Source organism: Tupaia chinensis, unplaced genomic scaffold (assembly GCF_000334495.1).
Source record: "Tupaia chinensis unplaced genomic scaffold, TupChi_1.0 Scaffold148350_1, whole genome shotgun sequence".
Taxonomy (NCBI): Eukaryota; Metazoa; Chordata; class Mammalia; order Scandentia; family Tupaiidae; genus Tupaia; species Tupaia belangeri.
The window spans coordinates 104,188-124,873 of record NW_006208201.1 but is presented as its reverse complement, the minus strand read 5'-3'; the positions used below and the strand labels follow the sequence as shown (position 1 = coordinate 124,873).

Here is a 20,686-nt window from a genome sequence, read left to right as displayed (position 1 = left end):
TTTAAAAATATTTTTTGTAGTGGAGGTCTTTTGATATTGTATTCCCTTAAGTTTAGGTTTGTCAAGAAAGTATTCATTTCTCTTTCACTTTTTAAGGATAATTTTGTTAGATACAGTATTTAAATGATTTCTGTTGAGAAGTGTCTGTAATTCTTAGCCCTGTTGCTGTATAGGTAAGGTATTTTTATCCCCTCTGGCTTCTTTCAAGATTTTCTATGTGTCTTTTATTTCCTTCAGTTGAGTATGATATGTCTGTGTGTAGATTCCCCCACCCCCATAGGTAACATGAGCTTGCCAGAGAGGAGACAAACAGAGAAATAGAGAAATAGAGAAAGTGAGAATTCACTGCCCCTCCCCAGGATGGGTGTGATGGCCATGCCATAATCCTTTTTTCTCCATTCTCCTCTTGGGATTTCACATTTGCACACACACATGTCTGGTGTGATTTTCAAGCCACTGGATCTGGGATTCAAACCAGAGTAGACCATGTGGGATTCCAACACCATAACCACCATGCCATCTGCTGGCTCTCGAGTATAGATTTTTTTTTTTTTTTTCTGATTCCTGGATCTGTGGTTTGGTGTCTTCATTATTGGGAAATTTGGGGCCATCATTACTTAAAATGTTTCTTCTGTTCCATACTCTACTTTTCTTCTAGTATTCCAAATTATCTGTAAATTATATTTTTTGATATGGTCCCAGAGTTCATGGGTGTTCTGTTCTGGTTTTTGTTTTGTGTGTGTGTGTGTGTGTGTGTGTTTAATATGTGTATGTGTTTTGCTTTTTTTTTTTTTTCCATCTCTGTATTTCAGTTGGGAGGTTATTATTGACCCTACCATCAAGCTCACTGATTCTTTCCTTAGCATGTTCAGCATATTGTGAACCTATCAATGACATTTTTCATTTCTGATATCTATAATTTCCTTTTGATTCTTAGAGTTTTTGTTTGTTTGGTTTTTGTTTTTGTTTGTTTGTTTGTTTTGGTTTTTTTTGAGAGGTTTTTGCTATAGGGCGCGTGTGCTCTCCAGACAGACAGAGAGAGACAGAGAGATAGAAAGCAGGAAATCACCCCCCAGGGGGGATGGCCGCGCCGCAAATCCTTCTCCTCCATTCCCCTCTCAGGATCTTGGGCATGCACACACACGTGCCCGGCGTGAGTTTAAGCCACCGGGTCTGGGACTCGAACTGTGGTTGACTATGTGGGAGTCCAGTGACATAGCCATTACGCTAACTGCTGGTCCCTCTTTTTTGTTTTTATCCAGTTGCCAGAAAGCAGGTATGCTTGCCAGAGAGAGACAGATAGAGAAGAGAAAAGTGCCCCATACTGGAATATGGGCACATGGCCATCCATTTTCCTCCATTTCTCTGTCCTGTTGGGATTTTGGTCGTGCACACATATGTGCCTTGTTCGTTTTTCTAGCCCCAGGACTAGGACTTGAACCACAGAGTCAGCCAGATGTGATCTGGCTCCCTGAACCACTAGTCTATGGGGCTGGTCCGATTCTCAAAGTTTTTCATTTCTTTGGCTACATTACAAATCTGTTCTTGCATGTTGTCTGCTTTTCAATTAAAGCCCTTAACATTAATTATAGTTATTTAAAATTTCCTGTCAATACCAAATCTGTGTCATAGCTACTCTGGTTGTGGTGTTTATTTCTTTTTTTTTTTTTTTTTTTTCTTTTTTTTAGCATTTTTTTTTTTTTTTTTTTTTTTTTTTTAAGGAAAGCCAGGCATGATATTACCATTGGGTAATAGGAATTGAAGTAAATGCCCTAATAATGTGAGGTAGTAGGCATTCTGTCAAAAACTGTTAGTGAATGAATGACTAATGTATGTTTGCATTGTAAAGTCTGCTTCTGAAATGAAATGTGTGGGTTCTTTAAGCTTTATGCCCTTTGGAAGAAGCAGGTCAATACATCGTTTTGTAGTATGAAGATATTTTTAGTTAATATACAATGACTGAACCATTTTACTTTGTGAGTTGATTAAGCTTCAACTGTATAGGGCCATAGTTTTTTTTTCTCAAACTGGTAGAACTATGCCTAATAATAATTTCTTATGTCTCTACATTTCCATTATGTTTCTAAATCTACTATGAAATTATTATATGTGTCAGATTAGAACATATAGTATTATTTCTATTATGGTGGTACTAAATACTAAATTTTAGTCAGGACCAGGAAGGTGCCAAAATTATGCAATCTATCTATCCATACACACATATACATGCACATACATACTCAGGACTGCAAAAAGTTGTGGAGAAATTTAATTAACGTATGGTTTTTTTTTTTGGTGCAGAAAGTTTTTTAAATCTATATGTAGTTTTTTAACAATATATATTTTCCATGAAGTTTTTAAAGACTCCCTGTATGTGTTGTTATAGCATTTTATTCTGTATACTATATTATCATATGTTCTATTATATAGTATGTAATTATTTCATTTACTGCATTATATGAAGAAGGTATTTAAAAAGTTCATGAAAGATGTGTATTATGAAAAAGACTATTCATAGATTTGAAAATATTTTTGCACAAAAATAAACCCATATTTTAATTCTGTGAACTTTTTGTTTTTGAAGTTCCTTCATGTATACAATATACAGATACATTTTCATAGACATTCATTTATGTAGACATTTTCTATTGCAGCTAAAACAATAGCAATAGTTTAAAGACATTCCTTAGAAAAGTTTTTATAACAAAATTTAGCAGCTAAATTATTTTAATAATTAAGTCCTTCCATGATATGCATTAATGACCAAAAATACCTAAGTCTGGTGATTACTGCATCAAATGTCTGGAATTTCAGACTTAATTGCGAGTGTGTATATGTATGTTATGGCATAATAATCCCCCTGAGGTAGAGTTTCATAACCATGACCTTTAGGAACTTTGATACAGCATCCTCTTCACTTTACTAGAAAAGCAAATAAATGAATTTGTATGCAGATAACATCATCCTAATTGACTGGTAAGAATTTCAGCTGACATGAACTAATTCAGCAACATTTTGCCCATAATTCTAAGGAAGATTATAATTTTTTTTTTTTTTTTGAGAGGTTTTCACTATAGGGCACGTGCGCTTGCCAGACAGAGAGAGACATAGAGACAGAAAGTGAGAAATCACCCCCCAGGGGGAATGGTCACGCCGCAATCCCTTCTCTTCCATTTTCCTCTCGGGATCTTGGGCACGCACGCACACGTGCCCGGCATGAGTTTTAAGCCACCGGGTCCGCGACGCGAACCGTGGTCGACTATGTGGGAGTCCAGCGACATAGCCATTACGCTCACTGCTGGTTCCCAGGAAGATTATAATTTTACAGTTTCTTTGTTCCAGGAGACCTTCCATCTTTGCAGTGACTGTTGCACACACCTGCCTACAAAGAACAGACCCAACATCTTAGTGTTTGTCATAGTTTATTTCTTCTGGTCCCTGGCATCTTTACAGTCAGATAAGAGGGATAACTCTTTCTCATAAAGAAAGAGTAGAAAAAAATTAAATATATTACAGTGATTTAATTGGCTTTTGAAAACCTAACTTTCACCTCAAAAGTGCTTATACTAAATGTGAACATTGTTTTGTAGAATTATGGAAAGAGTTTAGGTTCTAGAATCTGCTAGGCACCACCCCTCATTAAATGTATTTCTATGTAAATTCAATATTGAGTTCTCTTGTTTTCAATTATATGTAAGGTTCAAAAATAGAACTGAATTCCAAACTTTGTTTTAGAAAACGCATGAGCAATGGATGGGTCCCATAGTTTGATTATTAATGAACCTAGATCCCACATGGCTGACAATGGTTCAAATCCCAGTCCCAGTGGCTGGAAAACATGCTGAGCATGTGGGTATGCATTCCCAGAGTCTCCAGGGAACTGAGAAGTGAAGAGATTATGGTGACCATGCCCTGTTGGGGGTTACTTTTTCCCTCTCCTTTTCTATCTCTTTGGCAAGCCCACAAACCTCTGACAATTAAAACAAAAAGAAAAGACATAAGCAAATTGTTAAAATTATCTTATTGGACAACTACTAAATCTCAAAATGTTTGCCAGATGTGGGTATAGAAGAGTCTGAGTACATATTTTAAATTCTGTCTTGGTTTTGTTGTGTTTCATAGCAAACTCGGTTATGAATAAAAAAGCTTACTAACAAAAAATAATTCTAAACAAAAATGCCCCTTTATTCTTTTGTATTTTTCTTTCTTTTTTTTTGGAGAGGTTTTTGGTATGGGGAGCGTGCGCTTGCCAGAAAGACAGAGAGAGACAGAGACACAGAAAGCGAGAAATCACCCCCCAGGAGGGATGGCCACACTGCAATCCCTTCTCTTCCAGTCTCCTCTTGGGATTTTGGGCACGCACGCACACGCGTCCGGCGTAAGTTTAAGCCACCGGGTCCGGGACTCAACCATGGTCAACTACATGGGAGTCTAGCAACATAGCTATTATGCTAACTGCTGGTCCCTCTTGTATTTTTCTATGACATTATGAATGCTTAATTTTGACATGTTTTAGATTTCACAATTTAGATATAATTAGCTCATCATTTTAAAAAGTTACATCTTAAAGAAAATTTAATCATACTCAAAAACATTAGAAATTGTTCTTTAATTCTGTAGTTGTAAATGTGTTATCTCTTTGAAGAACTGAACAATTATGTACTTATTTTTCTGTTAGTGGCAGAATATAAAATACATGCTCTGTATGCTGGTGATTGTTTAACAAAATACTTGACAAAATTTGAAGTTCCATGATTATCTAACAAAAACACTGATATTGGTATAGTAGCAACACAGTTATCATCAGTTTAAAAATTAAGATTGCTTAGATGCAAAAATTTAATTAGGCATTTTAAGATTTCCTTTCACTCTATACATGATCTGATTGGTTTGAAAACATGTTATGTTTTTAAAAAGAATCTCCAGCCTAAATGCATTTAAATGTATACTCAATAGACTAGGTTTATTCCTTCCATTCTTAAAATTCTCCCAAAAAGACCAGTAAGAATTGTGTACCAAAATCTAGAGCAAGCTATTACTTTGTAGTACAAAATGCATTATATTACTTTCACCACAATGTTAAGTGGTCATAGATGAAATGATGCAAAAATATAATCAGAAATGAACTGCTTCTAATAGATCTTTTTTTAATTTATTTTTTATTATCATCATAATCTTCTTTGTATTACATTGGATTGCATATAACTTCACAGTGTATTACATTGCTTTTTCAAAAGGGAATGCCATGCATGTCAGTCAATACAGAGACATTAATCTCCCCACTTCATCATTCAATATCTTTTCATTGTTTTTCCCAATCATTATTATTATTCTAATTATTTTCTAAACAGTCAATCACTATGCTTCTTATATATCTTAAAAAATGAAAAGGTATAACAAATCCTTTTTTTTTAAATTACTAGATGGTATATAAATTTATTCAAGAGAGAGAGAAGGAAAACACCCCCACATGGGGCATGGTCATGCCACAATCTTTATTCTTCTATTTTTCCTTTCTGTCAGGATTTTGGGTACACACACACAAATTTATGACATGTTTTTCAGGACACCAGATCCTAGATTCAAACTGTGGTCAGCCATGGGGGATACAGCTCCCTTAACCACTACTCTATGGAATGACACCAGATTATGTTTTGTTTTGTCAGAGGTTGCATGTGCTTGCCAGAGAGAGACAGAGAAAGATAGAGGGGGGAAGGAAGAAAGTCTCCCTCAGTGGGCTGTAGTCACACTGAAATCCTTTCTCTTCCATATCTGCATTCTCTGGAATTGGGGGCATGTGCACATGCCAAGTGTGTTTCTTAAGTCTCTGGCCAGGATTCTAACCACGTAGTTGGCCATGTGGGATCCAGTTCCCTAAACCACTAATCCACAAGTTAGTCCAGTTTTTTAATAATTACATGCTTATTATCTCATATAAGAAAATTTTGCTGGGACCAGCAGCTGGCATATGGCTATGTCGCTGGACCCCCCTGTAGCCGATCATGGTTCGAGTTCCGGACCTGGTGGCTTAAACTCATGCTGGGTGTGTGTGCGTGCGTGCCCAAGATCCCGAGATGAGAAGGGAGGAGAAGGGATTGCGGCGTGGCCATCCCCCCTGGGGGGTGATTTCTCACTTTCTGTCTCTCTCACTCTCTCTGTATTTCTGGCAAGTGCACACACCCTATAGCAAAAACCTCTCCAAAAACAAAAACAAAAACAAAACAAAACCCCCAAAAAGAAAATTTTGCTTTGTCAAATATAGTTTAAAAGAGAAAATAACATTTGTGTGGAAAACAATCTAATTTATATAGAAAATATTTATTAAACATGTGTCAGAAAAGATGCATGTGACAGACCCTCTTTGAGTCACCGAAGCTTTATTTAATAGATAACATTTATTGCCCGATTGCTCTCACTCTTAATACTGCCACTATTTTGTCTCTAACTTATCATGCCACTTATTTTGACACAGATTCCTCCCTTTTCTCCTTTTAATACATATTATATAACATTAAGCATTTTTATTATATTATTCACCATCAAGGGAAGTATATACATACAATACATCCCCAGTTCTCACACAGCGGAGAGTGAATCAGCAGGTAGCCTCTCACTCATGCAGAATTTATTTGATTCCAGAGATTTGCTGAGCATCTAAATTGTAGAAATTTACTGAGATAGATACAGTAGATACTGTGACCACAGGATGAAAACATAGCTCCAATCCTGGAGGAATATATATTTTTTATTCACATTTCTCTTGTCTTCCAACTCGTGGTCAATTATTTCAAGAATATCTTCTAACTCACTCTCATTCATGAGACAAAACAAAAAGCAAAATCTCTTGGCTAGTCATACCCATTGTTCATGGTATGTCTCTATAAAGAAAGATAACAATAGAAAAATTTAAATTTAGCCATAGAATTAAACAAAGTGCCTATAGAAGTTTGTGATAATACTTACAAATCCCTTTGAAAACTTTTTCAGTAATTTGACCTCAGTATCTTTCCCTTGTTAAATCTGCTTTTCTTCAAGTACTATCAGTTGAACAGAAAATTTAAGAACATATTCCACTTTACCTAATCGCTAATTCCAACATTGCTGTATACTGTTTCTCATTGCAGCAAAGGTACTAATGTCGCTGCGAAACAGGGTGAGGGTTTATACAGGTCACTCCCAGACACGTAATAACAGTTTCTATTACCATTTCTGAAGTGAATTATTTCAAGTTTCCAAGAATTTCTTTCAAAACCTTAGAACCAAATCAATGAAAAGAGTCAAGCTGGTTGTCTATTGTAATTGATCTTAAAAAAAAAAAATCAACTACTAAGTTACAGAACAAAGTATTCTGTATATATTCACATACATATATTGAAACATTTTCTTTTAAAATGTTTTCCTTTCACATATGCTGTGTAGGTGTGTGTGTTACAACAATCACGTGCCCACCATTGATATTAAACAAATGTTAATATTATCCCATATTATCAGTAGTTTGGGGACTTTTATTATAGTTATTTTCAAAGGCTCCCTGTGCCAATATCATATCACTTTATTTACCACAACTTTATAATAGATATTAAGGTTCTCCCTTCCTTCTACAAAATCATCTTGGATCTTTCTGACCCTTTACTTTCCTTTATTAATTTTGGAATCTTACTTTCAGTTTCTTTTTAAAAATTTCATAGGATTAAAAAAAATCTTTTTATCTAAATATGTTTTTTTACAGCTATTTTCTTTTTTTCAATTTAACTTTATTTATTTTTAATTTGATCGGGGGGAGGAGAGAGAGAAAGATAGAGAGAGAGAGAGAGAAAGTGAGAAAGCAAGCTGCTAGGTCTGGGACTTGAACCACGGTCAGCCATGTGAGAGTCCAGCATCCTTAACCACCATGCCTTCTGCTGGCCCCTTTTTTTCTAAATATTTTGCTGCTGGGTTCCCAGGCAGTTTACATGGTTTCCGAGTGTCTCCTCATGAACTATATGAGGGGAAAGTACAGAATCCAAGGTGAGCTTTAGCAAGGGCCATCATGGAAGGATTTTGCCTCACAGAAGAGAGAACCTGTTGGTTAGGGCAGGTGATGAGATCCTGCCTGATGAATGGAGTCCTTTTCCTAGTCCTGTCCAACCGAATAGTTGGGATTCTTAAGATCTTATGTTATTTAAAGTTGTGTTTAAAAATATTATTTGCACATGAAACAGTTACCAAGTAGAGTTTCAAATTTATAAATTTAGTTTTTTTCACAGAAATAAACTGTATCAATTTTTTTTTTCCTTTAAGCCACTCAACAGCTGTTCTTTATTCCTGTGGACCTCAGCAGTAATAGTCTTTTAACAAAAGCTTGCAAAACCATGAGTATTATAACAATCTAACAAAGGAGTGCAAGTAAAGCAACTATGTATTCCTATGCTACAGATACAAAAATTGGCTTAGTTCCCAATATCTACCACGTAACCAACAATGGTCAGTTTAGAGCAAATTGTGCTTACTAAATACATTATATTCATTTCACATTGTGAGAAGTTTACTATTGTACCAGATATTAAAGATTCAGTCAGAAAATTCTCAATGTCTTTTTTTATTATTATTATTATTTTAAAGGTTTTTGCCATAGGATAGTGTGCTTGCCAGAGAGAGACAGTGAGCAGGAAAGTGAGAAATCATCCCCCAGAGGGGATGGCCATGCTGCAATCTCTTATCCTCTGCTCTCCTCTTGGGATTTTGGGCACACACACACACAGCGTCCAGTGTGATTTTCAAGCCACCGGATCCAGGCCTCCAGCTGCAATTGGCCATGTGGGAGTCCAGCACCTGAAATGCTGGCCCTGAAATTGTCAGTTTCACGGAAGTCCTGTGGATAGCTGTAGGTGTATGTTACCGAGAGTGAAACATAATGAAGATTTAGTTCCCTACCCAGGACTTTAATATCCCAAAGACAAATGGATTCTTTGCTCTGAAGGAAGTGAAGTACAGGTAAGGGTTCAGAGTCGCAGAAATGGGAAATAAACAAAGGATTCAATTACTAAAACAAGGGATAAGATAAGTGTCTTTTTCACAAAAACAAACAAACAAACACCAGGACAATTACCGGAGTTGTCTCCAACACTAAATTAGAGCTGAAATCATAGCATGCTGTATTTTAGTGCTGCACAAAGCTAATGGCGTAACTCTGAATTCTCCCTATTGAGGAACAAAACTGATCCCAGATCCCATGAGCAGAATCCAGCCTTCCTGAAGATGTGAACTGTGTAACTCTAGTTTAATTGTGGGTATAAAGGGAGACGTGATGCACATGCAGTGGATTCTCATCATCAGGGAGAAACATCGTGCTCGGGCAAACTAGCACTATAACAGCAAGTAATAAGTTCACCTGTTTTTTTGTCCAGTGGAGATGTTTCGCCATGTCTTAAAGTTATCCTATGAAATAACCTGAGTAGAAGAGCAAGTTATCAGGCCTTTGCAGGCTTGGCATACTCAGCAAAGATGTGAAGGATCACAAGAGGCCCCAGGAAGATTCTCTCTGAACATCTCTCTCATTCTCTTTCTCTGTCTGTTTTTCTCTTTGTTTCTGATCCATTTTTTTGAATTCCCAAACTCTACACAAATGAGAATCATTATATAATCTGAAGTTTTTTCCTAAGTACATAAAGCCAACCATGGCGATATTTTCTTGTCATCACTGTTCACTCATTGAGGTGGGTCCCAAGTTTGCCAAACTCTCTTTTGTTCTTGTGTTTCTTCTTTTTTCAAACAAAGAAATGATTATTTTTGAAACTCAAGGCCAGAGAGTTGAGGCCTAGCCTCAGTGGCGCAAGCAGGAGCGTCAGTCTGCCTCACTGAGGCCACGTGGGAGGCCAGGACTGGTTCTGGCTGACATGTACAGGCTGGGCATGGTGGAGCACTCATGCCTATAATCGTGGCTAACTGGGAACTGGGGTAGGAGGACCACGAAGTGGCAAGACCCTATCAAAAAGTGCCTGTCTCTTTCTCTCCCTCCTGCTCGTCCTCTGTCATTAAAAAACAACAACAACAAAACAACAGAGTTGAGTTAATTTTGTGTCTCTGTCTAGTTACTCATTCATTCATTCACTCATTCATTCATCCATCCATCTTTGGTTTCTGACACAGTATCATATCAGTTCTAGCAAGGACTCTTCTTGCTTAATATTTGAATATATGGGGGGATCGGCTGGTGGCATAATGGTTAAGTCTCTGGACCCCCATATAGACAACCACAGTTTGAATCCCAGATCCAGCAGCTTGAAACTCACACCGACACATGTGTACCCAAAATCCTGAGAGGAAAATGGATAAGAAGGGACTGTGGTGTGACCATCCTCCTGGAGCTTTCTTTCTCTCCAGTGAGCGCATGCACCCTATAGCAAAAATCTCTCTAAAAAAGAAAAAAAAATTGAACATATGTAAGATAGTGTCTTTTTCACAAAATATTTATATATTTCCATTTTTTTCCTTTTATAGAGAGCTACACTAATGAATTTGATGTGTATATTTGAATTCATATATATCCTTATAAAATATTGCAGGTTATTTTGTATGTGCATGTGCTTACTTTCTAACTTTTAAATTCAAACTTTTTTTTCGAACTTATAGAAAAGTTGCTATAGTAGGAAGATTTCCCATGTGTCCTTCACCCAAATTCAAAAATTGTTAATATTTTGCAACATTTGTTTTTTTCTCTCTCTTTCTATGTGTGTGTGTGTGTGTGTGTGTGTGTGTGTATTTTTTAAATTTTATTTTTTTCCCCCTTAACTCTTTGGGAGTAAGTTGTAATGTCTGTTATCCCTAAATATTTCAGCATGTGATTTCTAAGAACAAAGAATGTTATCTTATATGATCATAATGAAGTTATCAAAGTGGAAAATTTGACTTTGATCCGTTACTGATACCTAATATACGGTGCATATTCACATTTTATCAGTTGTCCCAGCAACATTGTTTTGTTGTTATTGCCAGAGAGTGTGCGCTTGAGAGGGAGTGAGGAGAAGAAAGAGAAAGCACCCCTGCTTTTCTCCATTTCTCCATCATGTCAAGGTTTGGGGCATAAATACTCATGCATCCAGCATGCTTTTTGTGTCCTTGGTACTGGATTTGACCTGAGGTTGGCCAGGAAGTCAGCTTAACTGCTGTGCCACACGGCTGACCCCTAGCAGGATCCTTTACAGCATTTTGTTTTCCTCTCTAGTCCAGTTTCTATTGCATTTAGTTATGTCTGTTTAGTCTTTAATCCGGTACAGTTTCTCAACCCTTAATTGTCATTCAAGAATATATATGCAATTTTTGCTTAATTATATGGTATAGTCCTAAAAACATTCTCTCTTTCTTATTCTTTTCACTTTTTAAGGTCCACCCAAGTTTATATGAGACATGTATCTTGGATTATGTGTAGACATCTATGCAATAAGCACATATGTTGGAGTTTACCTGTCCATTTCTTAGTCACAGACACCTAGGCTGTCTTCAACTCATTGCTATCATAAAGAATTATGCTATAAACATGCTCATACATACTTCTTTTGAAAATATTTCTTTTTTTAAAGTTAACTTTATTTATTTATTTATTTTAATTTGACCAGAGAGAAACAGAGCAAGAAAGGGAAAGTGAGAAAGCAAGCTGCCAGGTCTGGGACTCGAACCACAATCAGCCATGTGAGAGTCCAGTACCCTTAACCACCATGCCACCTGTTGGCCCTACTTTTGAAAATATTTCTGAGATAGTATCTAAGAATAGGATTGCTAGGTTAAAATGTATCTGCCTATTTAATTTGCCTATGTACTGCTGAATTGGTCTCTGACTACCCTACAATTATTATATATTAAGATCTTTGTTTCTCAGGGTTGGCAGGTGGTGTGGTGGTTAAGGGCACTGGATTCCCACATGGCTGAACATGGTTCAAGTCCTGGATATGGCAGCTTGCTTTCTCACTTTCCCTCTCTTTCTCTCTTGCTCGGTCCCTCTTTGGTCAAATTAAACTAACTAAATAAAATTAAATAAAATAATTCTTTTTTAACAAATCCTTGTTTCTCTGCACTTAGTCCTAGCTAACATTCTAATTTTTGCCAGTATGATGGTTTTAAAGTAGCATCTTGTTTTATTTTCTGTGATCACTCGAGTGTGTTTTACTTCTTTTGCCAAACTCTTAAGTATTAAGGTCTCCTCAGAATGAAACCTATCCTTTAAAAACACTATATACCTGTACCTATCTATCTATATAAGTGAAATACTCTAGCCTAATTAACTTATTAGTGGGATCTTCTGAAGCTAATGTCATGAGTGGCAGTTATAAACTCCCATTTTATTTTATCCCTGTCAGTAAACTATTTGACATTAGCAGGACATTTTGGGGATTTCTCATATTCTAAACATAGGCTGTATTCTGAAGCCTTTAAAACTTCTATAATAGTCTCTTCTTATCCATGGGAGGTAGGTTTCAAGACTCCCCGTGTATACCTGGGGAGCTAAATCCCACATGGCCAATGGAGGTTTGAATCCTACCCCTGGGGGCTTGAAAAACACGCTGCAAGTGTGCTCAAGATCCTGATGGTATAGAAACATGGAGGAAAAGGAATTGGGATATAACCATGCCCCATTGGTGGATGCTCGCTCTCACACATATATTCACATACATACATGTGCTCTGGCAGTAAAAAGGTGACATTTTTCTTAGAAGGTTTATCTTTAATTGGATGTATTTTTTTAAATTTGTTTTTAAGAGAGGTTTTTGTTTGTTTGTTTGTTTTTGTTTTGTTTTGTTTTGCTATAGGGTATGTGTGCTCACCAGAAAGAGAGACAGAGACAGAAAGCAAAAAATCACCCCTCAGGGGGATAGCCATGCCACAATCCCTTCTCCATTTCCTCTTCAGGATCTTGGGCACACATGCTCATGCACCCAGCACAAATTTAAGCCATTAGGTCCGGGACTTGAACCACAGTTGACTACGTGAGATTCCAGCAACATAACCATTATGCCATCTGCTGGTCCCTAATTGGATGTATTTGTAAAGTCAGTGCATTTATCTCTGTATTGCTAGAATGAAACACAATTTCAGCACCAATTACATTTCTGAATTTTATTTCTATGGATGTGTACACTGAGAAAAGTGGCTCACATAAGTTAGTACACAGGCATTCAAGTTTATTACTATAGAAATATTTCTTCCTTCTTTGAACTCCTTTTGAATTATTTGTCAAAATGTAACCATTTGTCTACCATCAAAAAATAGTTTTAACAATTTATCAACTGGTAGTTTGATTCTGTGCTCCTGTAAACTCAATGAAAATAATGAATTAGAAATTGCCTGATATGGGCAATTAAAGTCATTCATTAAAAGTCATTCTCTTTTCTTAACATTGACACCGGATATTTCTAATTGACTCTTTTCTTTTCACACATGTTTTTGTATTCCATGGCAATGCACTATTGTAAACTCGTGGATGGATGAAAGATATGCCTTTCTTTCATAAGATGGGATAAAGAGGATTTCAAAAGTAGAAGCCTTACTTTTTCTTAGAAAATAGTACATAGGAGGTTAAGGATCTCAAAATTGATTGTCTTAAACCCGTCTATGCCTGCCGCACCTGTCTTAACATGACCCAGGAGCTTGCACACGGCTCCTGCCAAAGCGAAATACTTTTAAAACTATCTTTACTTGAAATGCTGACTCTAGTTCCATACTCTTCCCACATATTTCTCTTCCCATTGTATTTCTTCACACAGTATTCTCTCCACAGTATTTCCAAGATAGAGCTACTAGAATGACTGTCTAAAATATGGATCTATTTCATATACTTCAACACAGAATCTTCAATTACTCTGACTAACAAACCTCTAATGTCTCTACGCTGCCAGAAAGACAAGTACTGGGGCCGGCAGGTGGTGTGGTGGTTAAGGACGCTGGACTCCCACATAGTTGACCACGGTTCGAGTCCTGGACCTGGTGGCTCGTGTCTCACTTTCTCTTTTTCCCTCTCTGATCAAATTAGAATAAAGTTAAATAAAGTTATTTTAAAAAAAAGATAAGTACTAATACTTACTTTGGTTAATGATCTGCTACGTATCTGTTCTCTACTGTATTTCCAGACTTTTCTCTAGCAGCTATCCTCATCTATCTTATAGTGCAGCCACATTTCCTTGAATATACATCATGGTACATTTATTATAATGTCACAATGGAGATTTTTTCTTTCCTTTTTTAGTAATAGCACAAACTTTTGGTTACTGTGAAGAAAGGTTAAAGTATACTCAGATGCAGTAGGTGTATCCTTTTCAGAAAAAAATTTTACCATTGAAATATGTTTTTAGATCACATTGATAATAGTGTCAAGCATGGCTACAGGTCATAGGGGGAAATGACAAAGTAAAGTCTTGAAAAATAAAGGGAGATCATGACAAAAATCATAATCCTTAAAGTATTGAAGTTTTTCAAAAAATATTTTGAAAATAAACATATGCACATAGGAACATAAATTAAAAGTATTTCATTCTTCTTTATCCATGTTAATAAGAAAAAGGCCTTCTGTGTTTGGTCCATAACCAACAACTCAATGGATCCTAGCCATCTTTTTTTAAGTCTCTTTTGGATTCAGTATAATGAGGTAGACTGAGCATTAGCATATTAAAAGGCAGGTTTTACTAACAATTTTGAAACTTTCTGAGTGATCTTTAATAGATCATTCGTCTTTGCTAAATGATCTCATCTATAAAACGAGGATTAGTTGTTTATTATTCCCCCCCTTTTTTTTTTGCTCAAGAAGAGATTGACTCATGAGATAATGTGAGAGTATCTGATAAATTTTAGAGAGATTTAGACATAAATTATATCATTGAATTATTTCTTAGTCTCTCTAATCTTAATCCTGTATTTCTTTGAGAAGATGTAGTCTTTCTCTTGGATTGTCGGAAAAGTTAAAAGACACATTTTTTACACAGGGAAAAGATATCATGACTTTTACGACAACCCAGTAGACAGAGGGCATTGGTTGATAAGGCCAAATAAGGAAATAAAAGATGTACTGAGGAGTTGTTTGCTTTATTTTTTCTTATTTCTTTCTTTTATGTTTCTTATGTTTCTTCCTCATTAAAACAGTTTTGGTATGAACCATGATGGAATTGGAAATTCTTGTGGGACGAAAGGTCATGAAGCAGCAAAACTTATGGCAGCTCATATTACTGCAAATACCAATCCTTTTTCCTGGTCTGCCTGCAGTCGAGACTATATCACCAGCTTTCTAGAGTAAGTAATCTCTGGAGAGTGATGATGAATTGCTCCAGAAATAAGCCATTGGTAGAAGCCCAATATGTAGTGCTTCGAACTTTGCGTAATGAGTAACTTTTATAGGACCCAATGAAATTTCAAGCTGTTCCCCCAAATACTTTAATATATCATTGTGGCCAATTTTCTTCTTCATACTCAGACAGAATTTACTGAATAGATTAGAGGGAGCAGAGTAAGGGTACATAAGTGGGGTCGATGATGTGAGTGTTAGAAATTTTCAATAAATGGGAAGCAATTTCAGAAAGAATTTAAATGTACATAATTTAAGAGAACACAGGCTGAACTTTGATTGAGTGATGACGTATTTCATTTTGTTTGTGGAAAAAAACTGAATTCTGTAGGAGTTCCAAAGTATTTTATAGTAACAAACAACAACAACAAAAAATATTGTAACTTAAGAAATGGACACATAGAAGAAAACATTTCTCTTTCAAAAGTTATTGTGACCCTGGGACACAGATAAGGTTTATTATCTGTTGATGAGGATGTGTATAGTGGTCTCAACTGGGCTGGACTGAGGTGCATATCATGCTGGGTAAAGTCTTCACAATCTAACTGATATATAGCAATTTAATGTAGGAATAATATATATATATATATATATATATAAATAATATCAAATAAATTTTAAAAAGTTATTGCGACCCATCTCAGTTTGGGAACTTCTTTTCTAGTTCTTTAATGTATATTCCAAGAGACTTCTTATTTAAATGTGGAGAATATAAGCCAGCTCAGACATAACTGTGTTTAGGAATGCAGATGCTCTTGAACATCTCATCTGTATCAGGCTTCAGGATTGGACTTTGGAAATTTATAAACTTGGGTCTCATTTTCTAACCGTGTGACCTCGGGTATGTTACTTAGCCCTTCTAATCTTCATTGTCCTAATTTGTTAAATGTGTTTAAGTCATAATACTTTACCATAAGGTATTATGTATGTAATTATATATAATGCTACAATATGTGTAAATGCTTACTAGACATGTATTAAATGATAAATGAAAAAGCAAATTGTATAAAATGCTCAGGATTCCTGTGCATTTTCCATGATTACTCTGCTCTTTAAATAATAACAAGATGTCAGTGTTCTGTTGCTCTACTGTTACCATTCACTTGCTTGTGCCATTTTTTTTTTCTTGGGGAGGGGAGATTAAATAGGGAAAAAGTGGAGCATACATAAAGCACAGGTAAATAATGCAAATTTTTCTTAAAAACTGGCTTTATTAAAAATTTATATTAACATGATAATGTTGTAAAACTTTAAACATTCTGATAGGCTGTATAAGGTAACATTCTCCATTAAATTTTGCTTTCCTATCTACTAATAGCCAGATTATGTATTCTGAAATTTTACAATTATGTATTTTGTAAAAGGAAGGCCTCAAATGACACTTTAAATTACCTGGCACAGTGTTTCACCCAAAAATCAAAAGATAAATGTTTAAAACGGGCTCCTTTAAATTAATTAATGTAATAAAAAAGTTGAGAGAGTTGGAAATTCATTTCAGAAAATTCTTTTTCTGAATAACCATATTGCACCGAACAAAGTTTGATCTTAGTAATAGATAAGTATAATTCTATACTTGCCTACTACCCAAACTAGGTGAAATGCTATAAAGATAGACCAAGGAATTTGTGTGACATTGTTTGATAGTTTTTAATACAGAGCTTATCAAGATAATTTTCCAAGATTGTTTTAATGAGATCTTTTCATTAGACTTTAAACATTGTTGAAGATCTGCTATCCCAGGAAATCAGGCCAGATCTGGAATTTCTCCCTTGACTTGCTCACGTTTTTATAGTGGAATCTTAATGTCTATCACCAGAAAGACACACTGTGTAATATGCTCAAGATTTCACCCTTCTCTTGAAGTACCATTTTCTTTTCTCCTCTATCTTGTTACTATCCCTTTGGTGATTGCACAGCCCATTTGCTAATACCATTCTGTAGACTAAATATAAGAACCAGATTTGATCTCCTGCCAGATTCTACCTAGTTGAAACCATATTAAAGCTAAGACAGCCCAAAGGGGCATCCCTAAATCGCTATTAAAATACAATTAAGAAATCAGCACTGTTTTGGTGAGAGATATACCATTCTTATAGTTGCAATAAAATATTCCCTTGAATTTATAAAATGAATTACTCCAAAAAGCATTGTTTACACTTTATTGTGTCTTTGCATGATTAGCATTGACAGGTTCTAATGGGCTTATTTATCCTGTATTTGATAAAAATGTTCTTCTTATTCACCCTTACCAGAATGCTCACAAAGTTTAAAACCATTAGTAAAAGGTAGATATGGGTGACAATGGGTAGAGACCTGGGGGAAAGTTGACTTTGTTCCTCCTCTTTTGTAACAAACTAAACAAATCTGATGATAATCTGGCCAGTAATAAAGGGTTTGTAAACACAAGTCCCTTTAAAAAGGTCAATTCACTGGAGCATAAAAGACTTAATAGTAACTTTCTTGAATTTCTTTGTTCCTTTTTATTAATGCAGTGAACTTAATTGCTTTAACAGCTATGTGTGATCTTTTTTTAAAGTCAGTGATATTTTGATCAGGGATTGAGGTTCCATTTATGTTTTATAGTTGGCTCAAAAAGGCTCATAACATTTTATTTTAGCTTCTCTCCTCAAGAAAAAGAAATCTTGAAAGATGAATTGTTTAGGAACTGCAGCCCAGCCAACAAAATGCATACCTTTCTCTGCTTAGTGACTGTATAGGCCAAAGATGATGGTGGATTTTAACAATGCGCTTTCTATTATTTATAGACTCACTATTCACTATGTTCAACTAAAAACAATCCCATGGCCCTTAAGTGCCAACAGAATACAAAATCTCTCGTGTCATTCTGAAACACTAGGTACGATTGATCAGTCAGGAGGTGGTGTTTACCAACTCCCAATATTTTTTTTCAGATTTCTTAAACTCGGTGATTCAATAAGTGGTTCATGAATCGCCCAGAAGCCGTCCTGATTAAATAAAAAAGAACCCATTTCCGTTAAAATGGACGTGTTATGCCAGCTTCTGATGTTTTCCGACGACGGCTTTGCAGGTAGTGTCCTTCCTATCTGCCTGCGGGACTTATTTATCTATTTATTTAGAAAGTCAAGAAAGATGAACCTGGTATTATGGCTCACACTCATTGGTGAAGGTGGGCTCATTTACCAGGCACTGGAAGTCAGCCAGAAGTCATTTAGGCCAGTCTTTTTTTTTTTTTTAATTTATTTTCCACCATGTAGTAATAGTACAGAGTCATTTCATATCTTTTTCAAAAGTTATGGGGACTTGGCAAATCAATTCTTGCTCTATTTAAATTAAAGTCTGTTAAATTGTTTGAACTGTCATGAGTCCGTAGCAAAGTTTCCTATGGTTCCAAATTAAATACAGAGTACCTATTTTTCACAGAAGGGTGGAGGCTGAACACTTTAAGAGAGGCACTGTTACAGCTGAAGGTGAACCAGGAAGAAAGATGCCAGTAGAGCTACAGGAGAAGTGATCTAAGATGAATTAGATAACTGAGGCCTTAGCTATTCCCTCTCTAGCAAATACCTCTGAAGGTCAGCATCAATCTGTTAGATCAGTGATCCCCAAACTTTGTGACACCAGGGACCAGCCTTCTGGAAGAAAATCCCTCCACAGATGGGTTGGGGTGATGGGTTGGTGCCAGGATGACCTAAATGTACCTAATCCACCCTGCACCCCATTTCCACACTAACGCATTGCAGTGTACAGTGAAACAATCACACAACAGGACTCAGGCTCCCATGAGAATCCAATACCACTGCTCCAACAGGAGATGGAGCTTAGGTGGCAATGCAAGTGATGAGGAGTGGCTGCAAACACAGGCTGAGCCTCGCTCACTACCGCCACCCACTCCCACTGCACAGGCCTGGTGGGGAGGGACCCACATCGGGCTACAGACTGGCACCTGGCTGTGGCCCAGGGGCTAGGGACCTCTGTGTTAGATGGAAACAGTCTGCATAGATGGGACCACTTTAAAGAGAGTCCAAGGAATATCTTGGCAAAACAGAGTTCTCCTTCCATATGTCCGAGATTATTTTGGGAACCTCTCTCTAATTATAAATATCTCTGATAAGTCATAATTACAGACATACTTGTGGAGATGGGGAGACAGTAAACCATTGTTGGTATAATATTTGTATCTCAGAAGCATCAAGTTTGGTGATATTTAAGCACTCCAGTCATATAGAGGGAGACAGAAAAAAGATTTGACTTTAGAAGTAAATATATTAGTTTCATCAGGATTGAAAGAATAGTTTATGAAAACGTATTAAGTATTGACTTGGTAAGATGATACTAGTCTAATTCATTTTTGCTTAATTTATGTGTGTCAGTGGAACTATGTCGAAAAAATAGGAGGTAGCATTAAATGTTAATTTGTTGTTGTTGTTAAGAGACTGTTAAGATATATTCAGGTTTATATGGAATGATTTATTTTTTAGACTGATCCACTTGTACTATAGAATAAGGGTCTGTACTTAATAGTATAATTGTTTTAACAAAAATAAATCTAAAATTACAATTAGAAGTATGTCCTCGGATGTTCTGGAAACAAAGCCAGGAGTGCATATTTTACCTAGGGATCTGTAAGTTTTTGGACTCTGGCTCATGTTTCTGTTTTTGAGGCTAATTTTTTGACTGTGTAAACAAGACCTCTAAATTAAAGTTAGAACACATAAAATAGCTTTCCCATCGTGCTGCAGATTTCTAGAAATGTAAATAATACTGTGATTTACTGTGAATTTTATAATCAAGGAAGAAAGCATATTTTAAATTAGTACATATTTTTTAGCATAAACAAAAGTAGAGTTGGTGATTTTAATCATTAAAGCTATAGATATTAACTAGGGTTGAATCTTCAGTTGTGGAATATAGGGAATGAAAACAGAGCTACTTTTTAATGTATGTACAGTTTTGCTCTGAGCATGCATATCTGTGCTTAACAATAGTAAGTTATAATAACATCTCATAAGTGGAGACCAATAGTATTCTACGTTTAATTTATTAATGAGTGAGGTTTATATTTTCTGGGTGGAAAAATTTACACATGACACCAAGGCACAAGCCATCTGTGGGTTTTTAAATTATTTATTTATTTTTTTATCATCATCATTATTATTATTTAATTTACCAGAAAGAGACAGAGAGAGAGAAAGTGAGAAAGCAAACCACCAGGTTTGAGACTCAAACTGTGGTCGGCTATGTGGGAGTCCAGCACCGTAACTACCTCACTACTAGCTGGTCCCCAAGCCATCTATGTTTAATAGTGCTATCTGGACCAGCAGATGGTGTGATGTTATGTTGCTGAACTCCCACATAGTTGACCCTGGTTCGAGGACCTTAAACTCATGCCAGATGTGTGTG

General features: G+C 36.1%; 1 protein-coding gene across 1 annotated transcript in view; it reads left to right on the top strand.

The window, feature by feature from the left end:
- Positions 1-20,686, top strand: part of LOC102475543 (A disintegrin and metalloproteinase with thrombospondin motifs 6) — a 262,234-nt gene that overhangs the window by 151,213 nt on the left and 90,335 nt on the right. The window contains exon 10 of the mRNA XM_027769061.1: positions 15,106-15,252. Coding sequence (XP_027624862.1) covers positions 15,106-15,252 — 147 coding nt within the window. The remainder of the gene's footprint in view (positions 1-15,105; positions 15,253-20,686) is intronic.